The sequence below is a fragment of the Leucoraja erinacea genome, chromosome 24, assembly GCF_028641065.1.
Source record: "Leucoraja erinacea ecotype New England chromosome 24, Leri_hhj_1, whole genome shotgun sequence".
In the NCBI taxonomy this organism is placed as follows: Eukaryota; Metazoa; Chordata; class Chondrichthyes; order Rajiformes; family Rajidae; genus Leucoraja; species Leucoraja erinaceus.
Genome location: NC_073400.1, coordinates 20,304,155 through 20,321,411, shown reverse-complemented (window position 1 = coordinate 20,321,411; position 17,257 = coordinate 20,304,155). Strand labels below are relative to the sequence as shown.

At 48.1% G+C, this 17,257-nt stretch overlaps 1 protein-coding gene and 1 long non-coding RNA gene across 2 annotated transcripts in view; both read left to right on the top strand.

The window, feature by feature from the left end:
• Positions 1-69: 69 nt before the first annotated feature.
• Positions 70-11,697, top strand: LOC129708751 (uncharacterized). Its single transcript, XR_008725403.1, has 3 exons — positions 70-490; positions 4,075-4,221; positions 11,265-11,697. It is a non-coding gene; the product is annotated as an uncharacterized LOC129708751 (long non-coding RNA).
• Positions 11,698-13,099: 1,402 nt separating this feature from the next.
• The window catches only part of LOC129708748 (sodium/potassium-transporting ATPase subunit alpha-2), a 28,124-nt gene continuing 23,966 nt past the window's right edge, over positions 13,100-17,257 (top strand). Inside the window, exon 1 of the mRNA XM_055654712.1 lies at positions 13,100-13,257. Coding sequence (XP_055510687.1) covers positions 13,246-13,257 — 12 coding nt within the window. The 5' untranslated portion in view covers positions 13,100-13,245. The remainder of the gene's footprint in view (positions 13,258-17,257) is intronic.

Here is a 17,257-nt window from a genome sequence, read left to right as displayed (position 1 = left end):
CACCTTCGGCGCATGCGTACCACTGGCGGCCTGACTCAATATTATACCATGCGTAAAAATAAAATTAACATTGTGTTGAGTTCTGGTTCGATTTTAATAATGGGGTTAATTATGCTGAACTATTTAAGGAACAATAAGATTTGTATTTACTGTAATATTTTTATTTGCCCCTCACTAAGATGGTCGCCCACACGCCGCCATCTTGGTGAAGGCGATGTGTGCATTTGCGCATTACGCATGCGCGTTTTGTCGCTTAAAAGGCTCCAAACAACTCGTTAAAGAGACTTGGTCCATTGGCCTCTGAATGTCCTAAACATAACCTGAAGACACTCGGTTACATGGCATTGTCATGAAAAGTGATCTATACATCGCACGGTGGGAGCCTGTTTAATCATTGAGCCATAGGCAGGTTGCACGGCAGTCGGGTCAGGACCAATGACCCGTACTGTTGCCACGCAACGCCAACTGGAGTACACGCGGTGAACTGCAGGTGAGCACTTACCATGGATTCCAGTGTAGCGGGCCCGTCTTCTGTCTCAGCATCTGGACTCCACAGTGACTGATTCCACACTCGCGGATCCCGGGCCATCTATCCCCGCGGCCGGTGGTGGGGAGGAGGGCGGTGGAGTGCCGATGCAGCGCAGTCAGTGGCTCTGGGTCGCGGAGGGACCAGACTGTCCCCAACTCTGCTGCAGCTGATGGGGACGATGCCAGATGGTCAGTGGGAGGGAGAGGGAGAGGGAAAGGGAGGGGGAATCAGTGACTCTGGGTGGGTGGAGAGACCTGACTGTCCCCAACTCTGCTGCAGCTGATGGGGACGTTGTCAGGTTTCAGTCCTCGCGTGGCCGCTGCCCGGAGCCCCGCTCAACCCGGCCCTGTGACGGGTTCTCCAGCATTTTTGTCTACCTTCGATTTTCCAGCATCTGCAGTTCCTTCTTAAACATACATACAACAAGTAGTGCAAAGCGAAAAATAGCACTGTACAGAATATAGTGCTGCAGTGCTACAGCTACAGTGCTGCAGCGTTATTGAAGTGTCCGTGTATTTCTGCGACAGTGTCCCTGACTTGGAGGTTTCAGGGCAGTTTTGGAAAGGAATATAAATTGTCTGGTAAATTAGGTCCTGAATTAGGGGAAGGCTGATTTCAATATGACAGAAGTAGACTGTCATAGAGTCATCAAATGATACAGCACAGATACAGGCCCTTGGGCCCCTCAAATCCATCTCAACCACCAACCAACCATTTGCAGTAATCCCACATCAATCCTATTTTATTTATCCATTTACTGGCAGCAGTTACGTGCAGGCAGATTCAGAAACAGCAAGCAGGAACCATTCAAATGGGAAATACACTAGGAGAGCTCCGAATCAAATGTGTTCACAAAATAGCTACCAGAAGATAGCGATAGCAGGATAAAGAAAAATAAATGAGCAGGTACTGACAGAAGTGTGGTCAATCAATAGTAAAGAAAGTGCAGGAGTTTACTTAAAAACAAAATCAGGAGGGCAAAGAGGGCATGAAATAATAGTGGCGGGCAGGATTGAGGAAAATCGCACAGCATTTTATAGGTCTGGTCGGTAATCAGGGACAATAGGGCAACTAGGATCAAAGTAGCAACGTGCGTGTGGAGCCAAAGAATATAGGTGCAGTCTTAAATTAATACGTCTCATATGTATTCACTAAGGAGAAAGACATTGTCATTGAAGAATTCAGGGAGGGGATGGTGAAATTCTGGAGCATTGTTAGCATTCAATAGGAGGAGGTATCAGATGTTGTAGAAGATTTGTAGGCAGGTAAGTCCCCAAGGGTGGGTGAGATGCAGTTTGCTATGGGAGGCAAAGAGAGGAGAAGGCAGGAACTCTGACAGATTTATATATCTTCATTGGCTGCAGTTGAGATGCCATGTGATTCCGGGCCAGTGAATCCGACATCATCAGTAGGAGGGAAGTTGTTGGGAATATTCCTGAAGAAACAATGTGATCTACATTTGGAAAGGCAGGGATTAATCAAAAGTAGCTAGCATAGCTTTGCAAGGGGGAAATCCTGCCTCGCTAATTTGAACTTCATGAGCAAATAACAAAGGGAATTGACAAGGACATGTGGTTGATGTCATCCATATGGACTGTAGTAAGGGTGTTGACAAGGTCACTAGTGGGGTGTGGAAAGTCAATTAAATGGAAAGAGCCCCTAGGAGCCAGGGCACATTGGCAAATTGGATCCAAAATTGGCGTGGTGCTCGGAGGCATAGGGCAAGCATGGACAGTTGCTGTTGTGACGGTACCCATGGTGCCACAGGGATCAGTGCTGCGACCCTGATTACTTCTTCTATAGATTAGTAATTTGGATATGATTGTAGGAGATACGATTAGTAAGTTCACAGATGGCATAAAGATTGATTGTGTTGTTGGTAGTGAGGAGAGTTGTATACTGCAGGATGATACTGATCAGTTATTAAGATGAATCAGTGTGAGATGATGCCTTTGACAGGAATAATAGGTCATACATCATGTATGGTAAGGCCCTTGGGCATGTTGACAAATGAAGGGAAATTGGTGTAGAACTCCAACAATCCCTGAAGGTGGCAGCACAGGTACATAAAGTGGTTAAGAAGGCATGTGAAATACTTAACTTCATTGGCCAGATTGTAAATGCCAGGAAGTTGTAAAGTTATAAAATAGTAGAGCTATACAGCACTAAAACATACCCTTCATCACAACTCGTCTATGCTGACCAAGTCGCCTAATCGAGCTAGTACCACTAGACGTCACCTGTCCCATATCCATTCAAATCTTTCTTATCCATGTCCCTGTCCAAGTGCCTTTTAACTGTCATAATGTTACCCACCACTATCACTTACTCATTCCATACACCCACCACCCTCTCTGAGGAAAAGGTTACCCCTCAGGTCCCTTATAAATCTTTACCCTCTTAAAAGGCTTGGGTTTGATCCTCTCCCCGGGTGCTGTCAGTGTGGAATTTCCTCCGGGTGCTCCGGTTTCCTTCCACATCCCAAAGATGTGTGGGTTTCAAGGTTAATTGGCCTCTGTATCACCCCCAATATTTTATTCATGGATAGTCTTTCTGCTACTGGTTAGCACACACCAAAATGCTTTTCACTGTACCTCGATACATGTGACAATAAACTAAACTAAAAAATCCTAGCCTTTCTAGCTTCTTCTTATACTTAAAATTCTTCCAGATCTAGTAACCTTCTCGTAAAGAGTTTAGTCACCATACTCTCGGTCGAATGCAATTACACTGGAGAGGGTGCACCAGGATGTTGTCCAGGATGGAAAATTTCAGTCATTAGATTGGATAAAATGGGGTTGTTTTTCTCAAAGCGGAGGAGACTGAGGGGGAGGGGTGGAGAATCTGATTGATGTATATAAAATTATGATGGACAAAGTGGATATGTAGTAGGAGACCTTTCTCAATAACAGGTGACAAAAATGAAAGGATGTTAGTTTACTGTAAGGAGTAAGAGGTTTATGGGGGATCTGGGGCAGATATGTTTCACCCAGTTGGAATTTGGAACACACTGTCTGAGTGTGGTGCAGGCAGGAACTCTCACAACATTGAAGTATCTCGGCAAGCTCTTTAATTGCGAGAGTCCTTAGGGTAGTGGGCAGTGAAAACAGTGGGTTGGAGGGGGATGATTGTGTGACAGACTGGGCAGTGGGTGGGAGGGGTTGTGGAGAGAGGGGGGGGGGTGAGTGTGGCAGTCGGAGGAGTGGATGGGCAGTAGATGGGAGAGGAGTGGGATGGATGAAGTTGTTGGGGTTTGGAATGGATAAGGTAGGAGCGAACTGTATGTGGGGGATTTTGGGGTGGAGTAAGTGGGCAGAGATGGGAAGGGAGTGGGTGAGAAGAGCGGGGATTGGGTGGGCAATGGGTAGAAGAATGGGGGGTGGGGTGGCATGGACATAGTGAGCTATGGGTGGAAGGCAGTGGGGTGGGGTGGGTGTGGTGGGCAGTGGTCATGGTGGGTGTTTCTGTCGAGGCAACACTTTTCTTGCATGTTCTCCACTTGGTTTACCATATTGGGTACTGACACCTGCTCTGCTCCATACTAGATGAACCAACAGTCATCACGCCCATCGCAGTCACCTGTCATTCCAATTCCCTCGACACTATCTCCTGGACCTCTCTGTCTGTGGCCTCGGCAGGACTTGGGATCAACACAGAATTCAACATTTCTATAACCAGCCTTTCTAGTTTGGGTAAAAGCTTATGAACTTCTATTATAAATGCTGTATTCTGCATCTTGTTCAGCTCTTTCACCATTGCCCACACACAATTCCCATAACTTACATCTTCTTCAGAACAAACACTCACCAACCCCTCTTAGATGGGAGCAATAGCATGGCTCACTCAGCCAGCCTTGGTCTCCATTTCTTTCCCTTTTGCTATATTCCTCTTCTCGTCACTTTAACTGGAGGGAGATCAACGTTCTGGCAGGCAGGTTTGCTAGTGCTACACGTGTGGGTTTAAACCAAATAGCGGGGAAGAGGGGTAGACAAATTGGGAGCATAAAGATGTTGTTAAAAGGGATGTGAGTACAGGAAAAGTTATAAAAGACTCCCGAATTAATGGGAAGGAAAGTTTGAGAAGGGATAAGAGAGTAAGGTCAGGGCCAATAGTGACCGGTGTGAGTGGGGAGGTGAATACCGAAGTTAAAGTGTTGTATATGAATGCGTGGAGTATAAAAAATAAAGTGGATGAGCTTGAGGCTCAGTTAGAAATTGGCAAGTATGATGTTGTGGGAATTACAGAGACATGGCTGCAAGAGGACCAGGGCTGGGAACTGAATATACAGGTGTATACATCCTATCGAAAAGACAGATAGGTGTGCAGAGGGGGTGATGTAGCGCTGTTGGTGAGGAATGAAATTCAGTCCTTTGCAAGGGGTGACATAGAATCAGGAGATGTAGAGTCAGTATGGATAGAACTGAGGAATTGTAAGGGTAAAAACACCCTAATGGGAGTTATCTACAGCCCCCAAACAATAGCCTGGATATAGGGTGCAAGTTAAATCAAGAGTTAAAATTGGCATGTGGCAAAGGTAATGCTACGGTGGTTATGGGAGATTTAGAACATGTAGGTAGAATGGAAAAATCAGGTTGGTACTGGACCCCAACAAAGGGAGTTTGTGGAGTGCCTCTGAGATGGATTCTTAGAGCAGCTTGTACTGGAGCCTACCAGGGAGAAGGCAATTCTGGATTTAGTGTTGTGTAATAAACCGGATTTGATAAGGTAAAGGAGCCATTAGGAGGTAGTGACCATAATATGATAAGTTTTAATCTACAATTTGAGAGGGAGAGGGGAAAATCAGAGGTGTCAGTATTACAGTTGAGCAAAGGGGACTATGGATACATCAGGGAGGAGCTGGCCAAATTTGACTGGAAAGAGGAATGACAGGGATGACAGTGGAACAACAATGCAGGTATTTCTGGGAACAATACAGAAGGTGCAAGATCAGTTCATTGCAAAGAGGAAGAAAGATTCTAAGGGGAGTAAGAGGCGACCGTGGCTGACAAGGGAAGTCAAGGACAGTGCAAAAATAGAAGAGAAGATGTATAACATGGCAAAGATGAGCGGAAAGCCAGAGGATTGGGAAACTTTTAAAGAGCAACAGAAATAAATAAAAGAGGCAATACGGGGAGAAAAGATGAGGTACGAAGGTAAGTTAGCCAAGAATATAAAGGAGGATAGTATAAGCTTCTTTAGGTATGTGACGAGGAAAAAAATAGTTAAAATAAATGTGGGGCCCATGAAGACAGAAACAGGTCAATTTATTATCGGGAACAAGGAACTGGCAGACGAGTTAAACTTTGGATCTGTCTTCACTAAGGAAGATACAAACAACCCCCCAGATATACTAGTGGCCAGAAGACCTAGGGTGATGGAGGAAGTGAGGGAAATGCACATTAGGCAGGAAATGGTGTTGGGTAGACTGATGGGACAGAGGGTTGATAAATCCCCAGGGCCTGATGGTCTACATCCCAGAGCACTTAAGGAAGTGGCTCTAGAAATCATGGAAGCATTGGTGATCATTTTCCAATGTTCTATAGATTCAGGATCAGTTCCTGGAGATTGGAGGGTAGCTAATGTTATCCCACTTTTTAAGAAAGGCGGGACAGAGAAAACAGGGAATTACAGACCAGTTAGCCTGACATCGGTGGTGGGGAAGATGCTGGAGTCAATTATAAAAGATGAAATAGCAGCACATTTGGATAGCAGTAGCAGGAACGGTCCGAGTCAGCATGTATTTACGAATGGGAAATCAAGCTTGACTAATCTTCTGGATTTTTTTGAGGATATAACTAGGAAAATAGACAAGGGAGAGCTAGTGGATGTAGTGCATCTGGACTTTTAGAAAGCATTTGATAAGGTCCCACATAGGAGATTAGTGGGCAAAATTAGAGCACATGTATCGGGGGTACGGTACTGACATGGCTAGAAAATTGGTTGGCAGACAGGAAACAAAGAGTAGGGATTAACGGGTCCCTTTCAGAATGGCAGGCAGTGACTAGTGGGGTACCACAAGGCTCGGTGCTGGGACCGCAGCTATTTACAATATACATTAATGATTTAGATGAAGGGATTAAAAATAACAATAGCAAAATTGCAGATGACACAAAGCTGGGTGGCAGTGTGAAGTGTGAGGAGGATGCTATGAGGATGCAGGGTGACTTGGACAGGTTGGGTGCGTGGGCAGATGCATGGCAGATGCAGTTTAATGTGGGTAAATGTGAGGTTATCCACTCTGGTGGCAAAAACAGGAAGGCAGATTATTATCTGAATGGTGTCAAGTTGGAAAAAGGGGGAATACAATGAGATCTGGGGGTCCTTGTTCATCAGTCAGTGAAAGTAAGCATGCAGGTACAGCAGGCAGTGAAGAAAGCAAATGGCATGTTGGCCTTCATAACAAGAGAAGTTGAGTATAGGAGCAAAGAGGTCCTACTGCAGTTGTACAGGGCCCGAGTGAGACCACACCTGGAGTATTGTGTGCAGTTTTGGTCTCCAAATTTGAGGGAGGACATTCTTGCTATTGAGGGAGTGCAGCGCAGGTTCACAAGGTTAATTCCCGGGATGGCGAGACTGTCATATGTTGATAGAATGGACCAGCTGGGCTTGTATGTTCTGGAATTTAGAAGGATGAGAGGGATTCTTATTGAAATATGTAAGATTATTAAGGGATTGGACATGCTAGAGGCAGGAAACATGTTCCCGATGTTGGGGGAATCCAGAACCAGGGGCCACAGTTTAAGAATTAGGAGTAGGCCATTTGGAACGGAGATGAGGAAAAACCTTTTCACCCAGAGAGTTGTGAATCTGTGGAATTCTCAGCCTGAGAAGGCAGTGAAGGCCAATTCTCTGGTTGCTTTCAAGAGAGTGTTAGGTAGAGCTCTTAAAGATAGCAGATCAGGGCATATGGCGAGATGGCAGGAACGGGGTACTGATTGTGGATGATCAGCCATGATTATATTGAATAGCTGTGCTGGCTCGAAGGGCCGAATGGCCTATTCCTGCACCTATCTATTGTCTGTCTATTGTCTATTCATTTATTGCTCCTTCCACCACTTCCATACAATCTCATTCTTTGTTCACCTGCACTATCCACCCTGTTCCTTTCCCATTCTCTATCTACCCCCATGATCCACACCGCAATCCCCCCTGCCTCTCCCGAGCTCTCTCTCACCCTACACACAAACTAATCGGTAGCCCGGTGAATCCAAATCCCTACCTTTCTCAGGGGAATATCTGTACACTGTCTGCAATTTCTTAGTCCCATTCAGTTGGATATCTGTACACTCAATCTCTCTTTCTTTCTTTCTCAGGACAATGCTTGTATACTGGAGTGCCTGTGTAGGAAGGAACTGCAGATGCTGGTTTAAAATTAAGATGATCAGTGTATCATTTCTGGCGAAAAGGAATAGGTGACCTTTCGGACTGAGACCCTTCTTTAGACTGACATTTCAGGTCAAGTTCCTTCTTCAGACTGAAGAAGGGTCTCAACCCGAGACGTCGCCTATTCCTTTTCTCCAGTTACGCTGCCTGACACGATGAGTTACTCCAGCTTTTTGTGTCTATCTACTGACTTGAGTCTCTTTGTTGATCACTCTCAGGGGGATATGTGTACACTGACTGATGCCTCTCGGTCCCTCTCTCTCAGGGGGATATCTACACACTGACTAGTGTTTCTCAGTCCTTCTCTAAGGGGGATATCTATACACTGACTATTGTCTCTTAGTCCCCTTACTCTCAGAGGAATATCTGTACATTGTCTCTCAGTCCAGTTCCTCTCTCAAAAAATATATCTTGCAAACTTCAATGAGTTTTTTAGAGGTGATGAAGGTGATCAATGAGGGTGGGGCCTTGGAGACTGTCTAGATGGATTGTGGTAAAGCATTTGATAAAGTGCCCAGGGTAGGCTGATCCAGAATATTAAGATGCATGGGATCCGTGGTGACGGCCGTTCAGCCCAACATGCCCACACCCATCTACACATCCCACCCCACATGTCTGCTTTTGGCCCATATTCCTCTAAACCTATCTTAGGCATGTACCTGTCTAAATGTTGATTAACATTTGCGATAGTACCTGCTTCAACCTCCTCCGGCAGCTCATTCCATACACCCACCACCCTTTGTGTAAAAAAGGTTACCGCTCAGGTAACCTTTAAATCTTTCCATAGCTCTCTGAAAGTGGCACACAAGTAGACAGAGTAGTCAGTTGTAGCATTGAGTATAAGGGTCAGGAAGTCGTATTGCAGCTTTATAAGACTTTGGAGTATTGTGTGCAGTTCTGGTCAATCCATCACAGGAAGTCATATTGGCTTCGGAAAGAATGCAGGTTTACCAGAATGCTGCCAGGATTAGAGGGTATTAACTCCAATGAGATTTTTGGATAACCATGGGTGTTTTCTTTGCCATGTCAGAGGTTGAAGAGATACCTGGTAGAAGTATATAACATTATGTGAGGCATTGATGACGAGGCAGAGATAGGGTAGACAGTAAAACCTTTTTCCCCCAAGGTAGAAGTGTCAATGACCAGAGGGCATAGCTTTAAGATGAGAGGGACAATGTTTAAAGAATTTGTTTAGGACAAGTTTATTTCTACAAAGTAGTGGGTGCCTGGAGACCACTGCCAGGGGTGTTTATAGAGGCAGATACGTTAGTCTTTTAAGACGTTTTTAGACACACGAATATGCGGGGAATGAAGATACTATATATGGATTACGTGCAAGCAAAGGAGAATAGTTTAACTTGGCATCAATTTTGGCATCAATATTCTGGGCTAAAAAGTCGGTTCCTGCACTGTACTGTTCTATGTTTTATGATATCTGCACACCGACTATTTTTTTGTCAGACCTGCACACTGACTGGTGTGTCTCAGTCCCACTCTCTGTTTCACTCGCTCTATTTCTTTTTTCTCTTATCTTTCTCCTCTGTCTCTCATTCCCTATTTTTCATTTCTCTCGCACACACACACACACAACTTCCCTTCCCCTGTTGCTCAGTGACCTTCAAATGTCCTCTAGTACCCATCCTGTGTCTGGGCACGCTGCCAGTTACTTGTGCTTGTGTGAACTCACTTAAGCCTGTTGTTCACGCACTCAGGAATGAAGGAGCCCTTTCAGAGCTCTCCACATCATGTCCAACTGTTCCGTCGTAGTCTGAAAACTAAACTCTGCAATTGTGGAGAGACGGAGGGGGTGGGGCAGGAGAGAGAGAGAGATTGAGGAAAGGGACCAAGAAAAGCGCATGAGAAAGAGAGTGGGGTTCAGGGAGAGACAGTAGAACGAGGGGATGGAAAAATGAGCGGGGAGACAGGAGAGAGAGAGAGAGAGAGTGTTGGAAGAAATAAAGGTAAATAGATGGAGGGAGAGAGGGAAAGGAAGAGACAGGGACAAAAAAAAGTGGAAAAAGAGAGACATGATTTTACAGAGAACAAGTGCATGAGAGAGAGACGAGAGAGAGAGAGAGAGAGAGTCAGAAGAGACAGTCAGGGGAAAAAGAGAGAGGGTGAGTCAAGTGAGAAAGAGAGACACACAATCGGGGAGAAAGAGGAAATCAGGGGGGGGGGAGAGAGAGGGAGAGATGAAGGGGAGAAAAAGAGATAATGTGTCAATGGGGAAAGAAGTCAGCGGAGCAAGAGGGAGATCAATGGAAAGAGACATATGTTGAGGGTGGGAAATGGCATATGGCAGGGTGATTAGAAAAGAAAATACACCATAAAACTCTCATTTGTCTTTGCCCTGCTCAGCTTCAGACATGTTTCAGATTGGGTGGACAGATATAGTTCAGACCACGATGAGAGTGAGACGTTGTGCTCCTCACCGGGGCAAGGTCCACACACACTCTCAGATTCTGCTTAGAGCATTGATAAATATTTGCTCACCTTATCTCTGTCTCTCTGAAATGTTTCCATCAATCTGTTTCTCTCTGTTTATCTGTGATATTCCTGTCTCCATTCCTACATCTCTCTCTCCCTCCCCCTCCCCCCCCTCTCCCCCCCCTCTCCCTCTCCTCCCCTCTCCCCCTCCCCTCTCCCCCTCCCCCTCTCCTCTCCCTCACCCTCTCCCTCTCCTCTCTCCCTCTCCCACTCTCCCTCTCGCTCTCCCTGTCTATCTCCTGTCTCTATCCCCGTTTTCCCTTCCTCTCCATTCCCCGTACCCAATCCAGCGCCCAAGACAGAGGACATTTTACGTGAAGCTAACCTGAATCTGAATTCCCCTTGTCCTGCATCTTGTCCCACCGCTCCTCTTTCTGACACTTCTTCCTTTAATTCATTCCTTCCCTCTTTCACTTTTCAATCTCCTACATCTCTGCTCCCTTCTCTCCCCTTCCCCCTCACTCCTACCTCTTTCTATCTTGCCCCATACCCATCTGTCCCTTTTCCTCGCCATCTCCCCACATCCCTGCCCATCTCCCTTCCTTCTAGCCTATCCAGCACAGTATCTATCATCAAGAAACCCCATCATCCGGGCCATGCCCTCTTCTCACGGCTACTGTCAGGCAGGAGGTATCTGAAGACCCTCACAACTAAATTGAGGAAGATAAACTTTCCTACAACTATCATGTTCTTGAGCCGACCTGCGTAATTCCAACCCTACCACGGCAGTGAACACTATGTCTTTCACTACCATGGAGCTGTTTTCTAATTGTGTAGCTTTACACTAATGTAGTTCACCAACTTATAGACTGTCAGCATAATTCATGTATAATTTGTTTTTCTGTGTTTGTCTGATTCTATCCAGTGATGCTGCTACAAGCAAGATTCCATTACACATGGATCTCACCATACTTGTTCATTTATATAACTAAAAGTCTCATCTTGACCACTTCCTGTCTGCGCTGTATATTGATTTTAGAAATAACGCTACTATATATCGCTATGATTTTTGGCCATTTTACTCACAGTCATCCTCCGCTGAGGCAGCCCTGAGGAGTTTTCCGATCGATTAAAAATGAAAAAGTTATGAATATTTAAAAACTTGTGATCAGCTGATTGGTCCTCTTGCCTGTCAATCACCACGATGAAGGGGGGCAGGACTATAAAACCTCGGATGCCTGGACGTGAGTCAGTCATGCTGGAAGATCGCAAGGGAGAGTCCACAACTGTGATTCTAAGCTGTGAATCAACTGAACTGTGAGTCTGCAATGTACTTGCAATAAATTATTTGTTAGCCCTTAATGATAATGCAATGAGTTGTTTGGCAATTTGGTGGCCTGCACTCTGCTTGAAATGCTCTGCTTGAAATGCTATGAAATTGAATTTGGTGGCCTGCACTCTGCCTGAAATGCTATGAAATTGAGTTTGGTGGCCTGCACTCTGCTTGAAATGGAATTGCAAGGAATAGCCGTGTGTGAACTGCCAGACGACTAACCCCGAGTGACTGCCAGCCCACCAGCCCTGAGTGACTGACCAGCCCTGAGTGACTGAGCTGCCAGCCCAGCAGCCCTGAGTGACTGAGCTGCCTGCCCACCAGCCCTGAGTGACTGAGCTGCCAGCCCAGGAATCCATTTGGCCCTCAACGTCCATACTAGCCCCCTGGAAACCAGTCCCTTCAGCTCACAACACCCATACGAGTATTCCAGAAAGCCCCCCCCCCCCCTTCCCCCACTGGGCGCCAATATTGAAATTGGTGGAGAGGTGGAATATTGCATTGGGGGACCAGCCCTCACGTGTGAGCATGGGACCCAACGGGTCCCACTTAGTCTAGTCTGATTATAAATTCGACTTTCTCTCTCCCTCGCTCCCTCGCTCCCTCGCTCTCTCGCTCCCTCGCTCTCCCGCTCTCTCCCTTCCTCCCCCCCTCCTCCTCCTACTTCACTACATTGGACAATGAGGGGTTACTGATGATGCTGATGTGGGATCTAACTTGCTCTCAGGGCTGGCAGGGCTGCTTACCAAAGGTTTCAATCTAAAGATTAACCAGAAACTAAACAGATAGCACCTGAAGCACAACTCCCATAAACACAAAACACTTTAAATTGCTAACTGTGAGAGACAATGAGAGATATGGGTATGGGGTGGAGCCAGAGAGAGAATGACCAGAACATAGAAGGAATAACAGAGAGAGGCAGAGAGAGGAATGAAAACAGAGGTGGGGTGAATAAAGGAGGTACAGAGGGAAAATCAGAAAGAGAATAGACACAAAAAGCTGGAGTAACCCAACGGGACAGGCAGCATCTCTGAAGAGAAACCCCTTCTTCAGACAGAGAGAAAGAAACTTCTTCAGACAGAAACAGTAATCAACTGATACAGAGAGAGAGAATGAACAAGCGAAACATGAGACAGCGAAACAGGGAAAAGGACTGACAGGAGAGAGAGATAAAGAGAGAGAGAGAGAAGGAGAAGGAGATAAAGGGGGAGAAAGAGGACAACTCTCTCCACACACCCCTGACCATCACCCCGGCTCCTCCCAAACTGAATGGGCGGTAGGATTCCTGGCCCAGTGATTGGCTAGGTGTGTCAGTCCCACACATCGAGGTGGGCACTGTCTGATTGGCCAAGCTGAGAATACCCGTTCCCTTAAATGAGCAGTGTAGAGTGAGAGGGAGTGCAGAGTGAAGAGCGAGAGAGAGAGCGTGAGAGAGACAGGGAGGGAGGGAGGGAGAGCCCTCTGTGACAGACAGCAACAGGCAAACAGCAAGGGCTGCTGATTCAGCTCCGTCAGCTCTTCCTTAAACTCCGTCACCGTTAAGCATTTTGCCACCGGTTTGCAGCTACGTACAATGGCGAAGGGGGTGAGTGATCCATGTGGGGGAAACGGGATGGGGGTGAGGGTGGAAGGACGGTTAGCAATCGAGATGTGACTTCAGCGCGGGTGCAGGGTACAAGTACAAAGCAGGCAACAGAACAACGTTCTGATCTCCACCAACTGTTCCCAAAGTTTCCGAAGTCTGGAAATGCTGAGAGAAGTGGTGTCGAATGGCTGGGTCCTGCCGGGTGTTGGTGGTGGGAGGGAGAGAGAAAGGAGGAGGATGGCAGAGGTGCGGTGAGAATCATCGTTGATGGAAACTGTGGCGGTGGGGGCTAAATCAGGGAGTCGGCTCATCGTTGACCATTCTCTCTCACCTCATCTCTCTGTCCGCCTCTTCATCCCTTTGCCTATTGCTGTTTCTCTAGGACAGTTGATGGCAAGACAGAGGCATAGAGAAAGGGAAATAAAGTGACAGGGAGAGTAAGAGGGGGAAAGGGGGGAAAGAGGGGAAGGTCTGAGAGAGAGAGAGAGAGATGGGAAAAGATGAGAGGATACGGGAGAGAGGGGTGAGGAGGAGAGAAGAAGAGAGAGAGAGAGAGAGACTAGATGTTAATGGAGCGGAAGAGGGAAAGAGAGTCGGGAGAGATGGGGAGAAATGGATTGAGTGGGAAGAGGTAGAGAGATAGGAACATAGGAAGCAGGAGGGAGAGATGAGGGAGATTTTGAGAAAATAAACGAAGGACGGGAAAGAGAGATAGGGAGTGAGAGAGAGGCAAAGAGAGAGAGACAACTGGTAAAAGAATAAGAGTTGGGGTGAGAAAGTGAGGGGAAACAGAAAGAAAGAGAGAGAGGGCATGTTTACTCTTGGGAGGAAGCATATTTCTGGGCATCGATTCCCCTCTCATGTGAGACTCCTTGTGAACAACGTTTCAGTGGAACTGGAGCAGCTTTGTGACGATAGCTGAACATTTCTCAGAAGCCGACTCACGCAGAATGGGGCTGTGAAAGGGGACTGCGCTGGCCTCACACAGTAATCCTCAGGTGTGGGTGCAGTGTCTCTGATTACCTCCATGTGTGTGTGTGTGTGTGTGTGTGTGTGTGTGTGTGTGTGTGTGTGTGTGTGTGTGTGTGTGTGTGTGTGTGTGTGTGTGTGTGTGTGTGTGTGTGTGTGTGTGTGTGTGTGTGTGTGTGTGTGTGTGTGTGTGTGTGTGTGTGTGTGTGTGTGTGTGTGTCACAGAGAGAGAGAGAGTAAAAGAGAGAGAATACGGGAGAGAGAGAGAGAGAAAGAAAGGGCCATCGGGGGATCTGTGCGGAATTAATGAGTTCAGAGATTGGGCAGTAATATTAACAACTCCCTTCATGTCTGAATGAGAGAGAGGGAAAGAAAATGAGAGGGACACACACATAGACAATAATGGACGATGCACGGAAAGGGACTGAGACACATCAACATACAAGGCAGAGGTGCACATACTAGAGGCGCACACACATAGACACAGACAGACAGACAGACACACATAAAGGCACACATCAAACACAGATATAGACAGACGCACATAATGCCACAGACACACAGGCAGAAACAAACAGAGCTGCAGGCACATACACACAGAGGCAAAGTCATGGAGCACACAATAATACACACACGCACACAAACAAACACAGAGACAGAGACAAAGATGTAAACACACATAGACAGACAGTGAGACAAGCACATACACATACACACACACAAACAAGCAGACATGGTTGGCAGGTCGTTTGGAGATGGAGGGGAAATTGCTTCCACCAATTCCACTCCAACACTGGGTGCTGGGCTCTGATCCCAGTGATATGCTAATCCCTGTGGAGGGGGAGGGTAAGTAGAGGAGGGCGGTGAGGTAATGGGGTAGGGAGAGGGGAGAAAGAGATGGATAAGGCAGCGAGAGAGGGTGCGATTGGTGTAGGTTGAGGGAAAGAGGGAGAGACGGCAAAAGGCGATGGGGAAGGGAGGAGTGGGTAGTCGTTTTGCCTCTGCCCTTCATGCTCCTGCTAACCCCTTGATGGGTATTTCTCCTGATCTGGCCCCTCTCTCCCTGCGCCCATCCCTCTCCTCATGTCCCCTCTCCCAATCCTCGCCTCTCTCTGCCTGATCTGCTCGCTGCTGGGGATAGGCGGAGAGGGGTGGTGGTGCTCGGGAGGTTCCAGGTGTGTCCCCAGGCAAGGACACAGACGTTGGGGAAGGTGTTTACATCCCAAACCCGGCTCCAGTCCCGTGAGTGGCCGCGCCCCACAGCTGCCTGTGCAGCTGCTTCGGGAACCGTTCCTCAGCCCAGCTGTAAACAGGACTTGTTTGATCATTCAACGGCCTCCAACCGTCCTCCTGTTTGAGGGTTAAACAAATCTGACAGCAGCACTCAGAGGGCAGGGCTCATGGGACCTGCTGCGAAGCAACTTTCCCAGGACTTCCAATAGATCAGACCAGCTTTCCTACAGGCTGGGGAAGCTGTGCTCTCCCTGTGACCCCCCTTCCTAATCTTCCCACTCCCTGTTCCATGCTCTCCCGGTGCACCCCTCTCCCTCTGGTCTTCACTGCCCTCCCCTCCCCCATTTCCCAGTCACACAATCTCCCTATCCCCACCCACCCCACTCTCTTGGTACCCCATTTCCCTCTTCTACCCATTCTCTCTACCCCTATCTCCCGATCCCCCATCCGTGTCTCTACTCTCCCTTCCCCCTCTTTCCCTGTCACCCCCTCTCTCCATGCACCCATAGATCTCCCTCTGTGCACTTCCCACAGGGCTCCCTCCGACCCAGCCACAGGGATGATTCACAACCCCACTCGAGGAGCTCCTTCTCTGCTCCTCCTGCAGAGATTGCACACCACCCCTCCCTCGGTGCTCCCTCGCTGCCCCTTCAGTGGGGCTTCATCACTCCCCATCTGGCGGTACCCCCTCACTGCATTCCCTCCCATGGCACTTCCACATCGTTCCCCACGCCCCATCCCTCAAGCCCTAACAGACCTCCCACGGCCCAGCCTCATTGTCTCTCCCTCGCCCTGGTGCTCCCTCAATGCTACTCCCCTGGCATTCTCCCAATGGCTATCTCACGCACACCCTCACTACACCTTCTGCCACACTCCCTCACCACCCTCCCTTGGGGTGGGAGATCGCAACCTTCACGTGGTCCGCCCTGTTTCAACGAATGCAATGAACCTGGCGTGCACAATCAAATAAGATCAAATAGAACAAGTTGTGCTACAACTTTAGGGTGGGCACACCATGCGCAAGAAGAAGACCACCCTCCCTTGACACCACCCCTCCCACGGCACTCCCTTAATGCTCCTCACGTGACAGTGTGTACCATCCTACAGTAGCAATCCTTCACTGCCCCTTCCTCTCACAGATCAGCCACAACATCCTTCACTCAGCGCAACGCTCTCTCACCTCACCTCCCACCGCGCTCCCTCACCACAGTCCATGCGGCGTTCCCTCATCCCTCCTTCATTAATCTGGTGCTCCCTCAATATGTCTTCCGCCATGTGGCGTTCACTCATCACCCTCCCTGGTGCTCCCTCACCGCCCCTCCCGCTGCTTTCCCTCACAGCACCCCTGCTGCGCTCCCATGCAGACTTCCTGCAGCTTTGTCTCACCGGCGAGGTGGTTCCGTCAACTTCCCTTCCACATCGCTCCCTCAACACTGCTCCCACAATGCCCCTCCCCCACACTTACTACCCCCCATACTGTGTTCCCTCACCAACCCTCACTGCAGCGATCCTTCACTCCTCAGCATGGCACTCCCTCACCTTCCTTCTACCTACGCTCCTTCAACACCCCTCCCACAGTGTTTCTCACTGTCCCTCCTGCGGCAATCACACTATGTCTCTCCCACAATATCATGTTTACCCCCCCCCCCCCCCCCCCCCCCTCTCTTGTGGCAACTCCTCATCACCCCTCCCACAGCGCTCCCTTTTCACCACTCCCACCTCGCTCCCTCACTATTTCCACGGCCCACCCTCATCACATCTCCTGCACCACTCCATCCACCAGAATCCTTCACTGCCC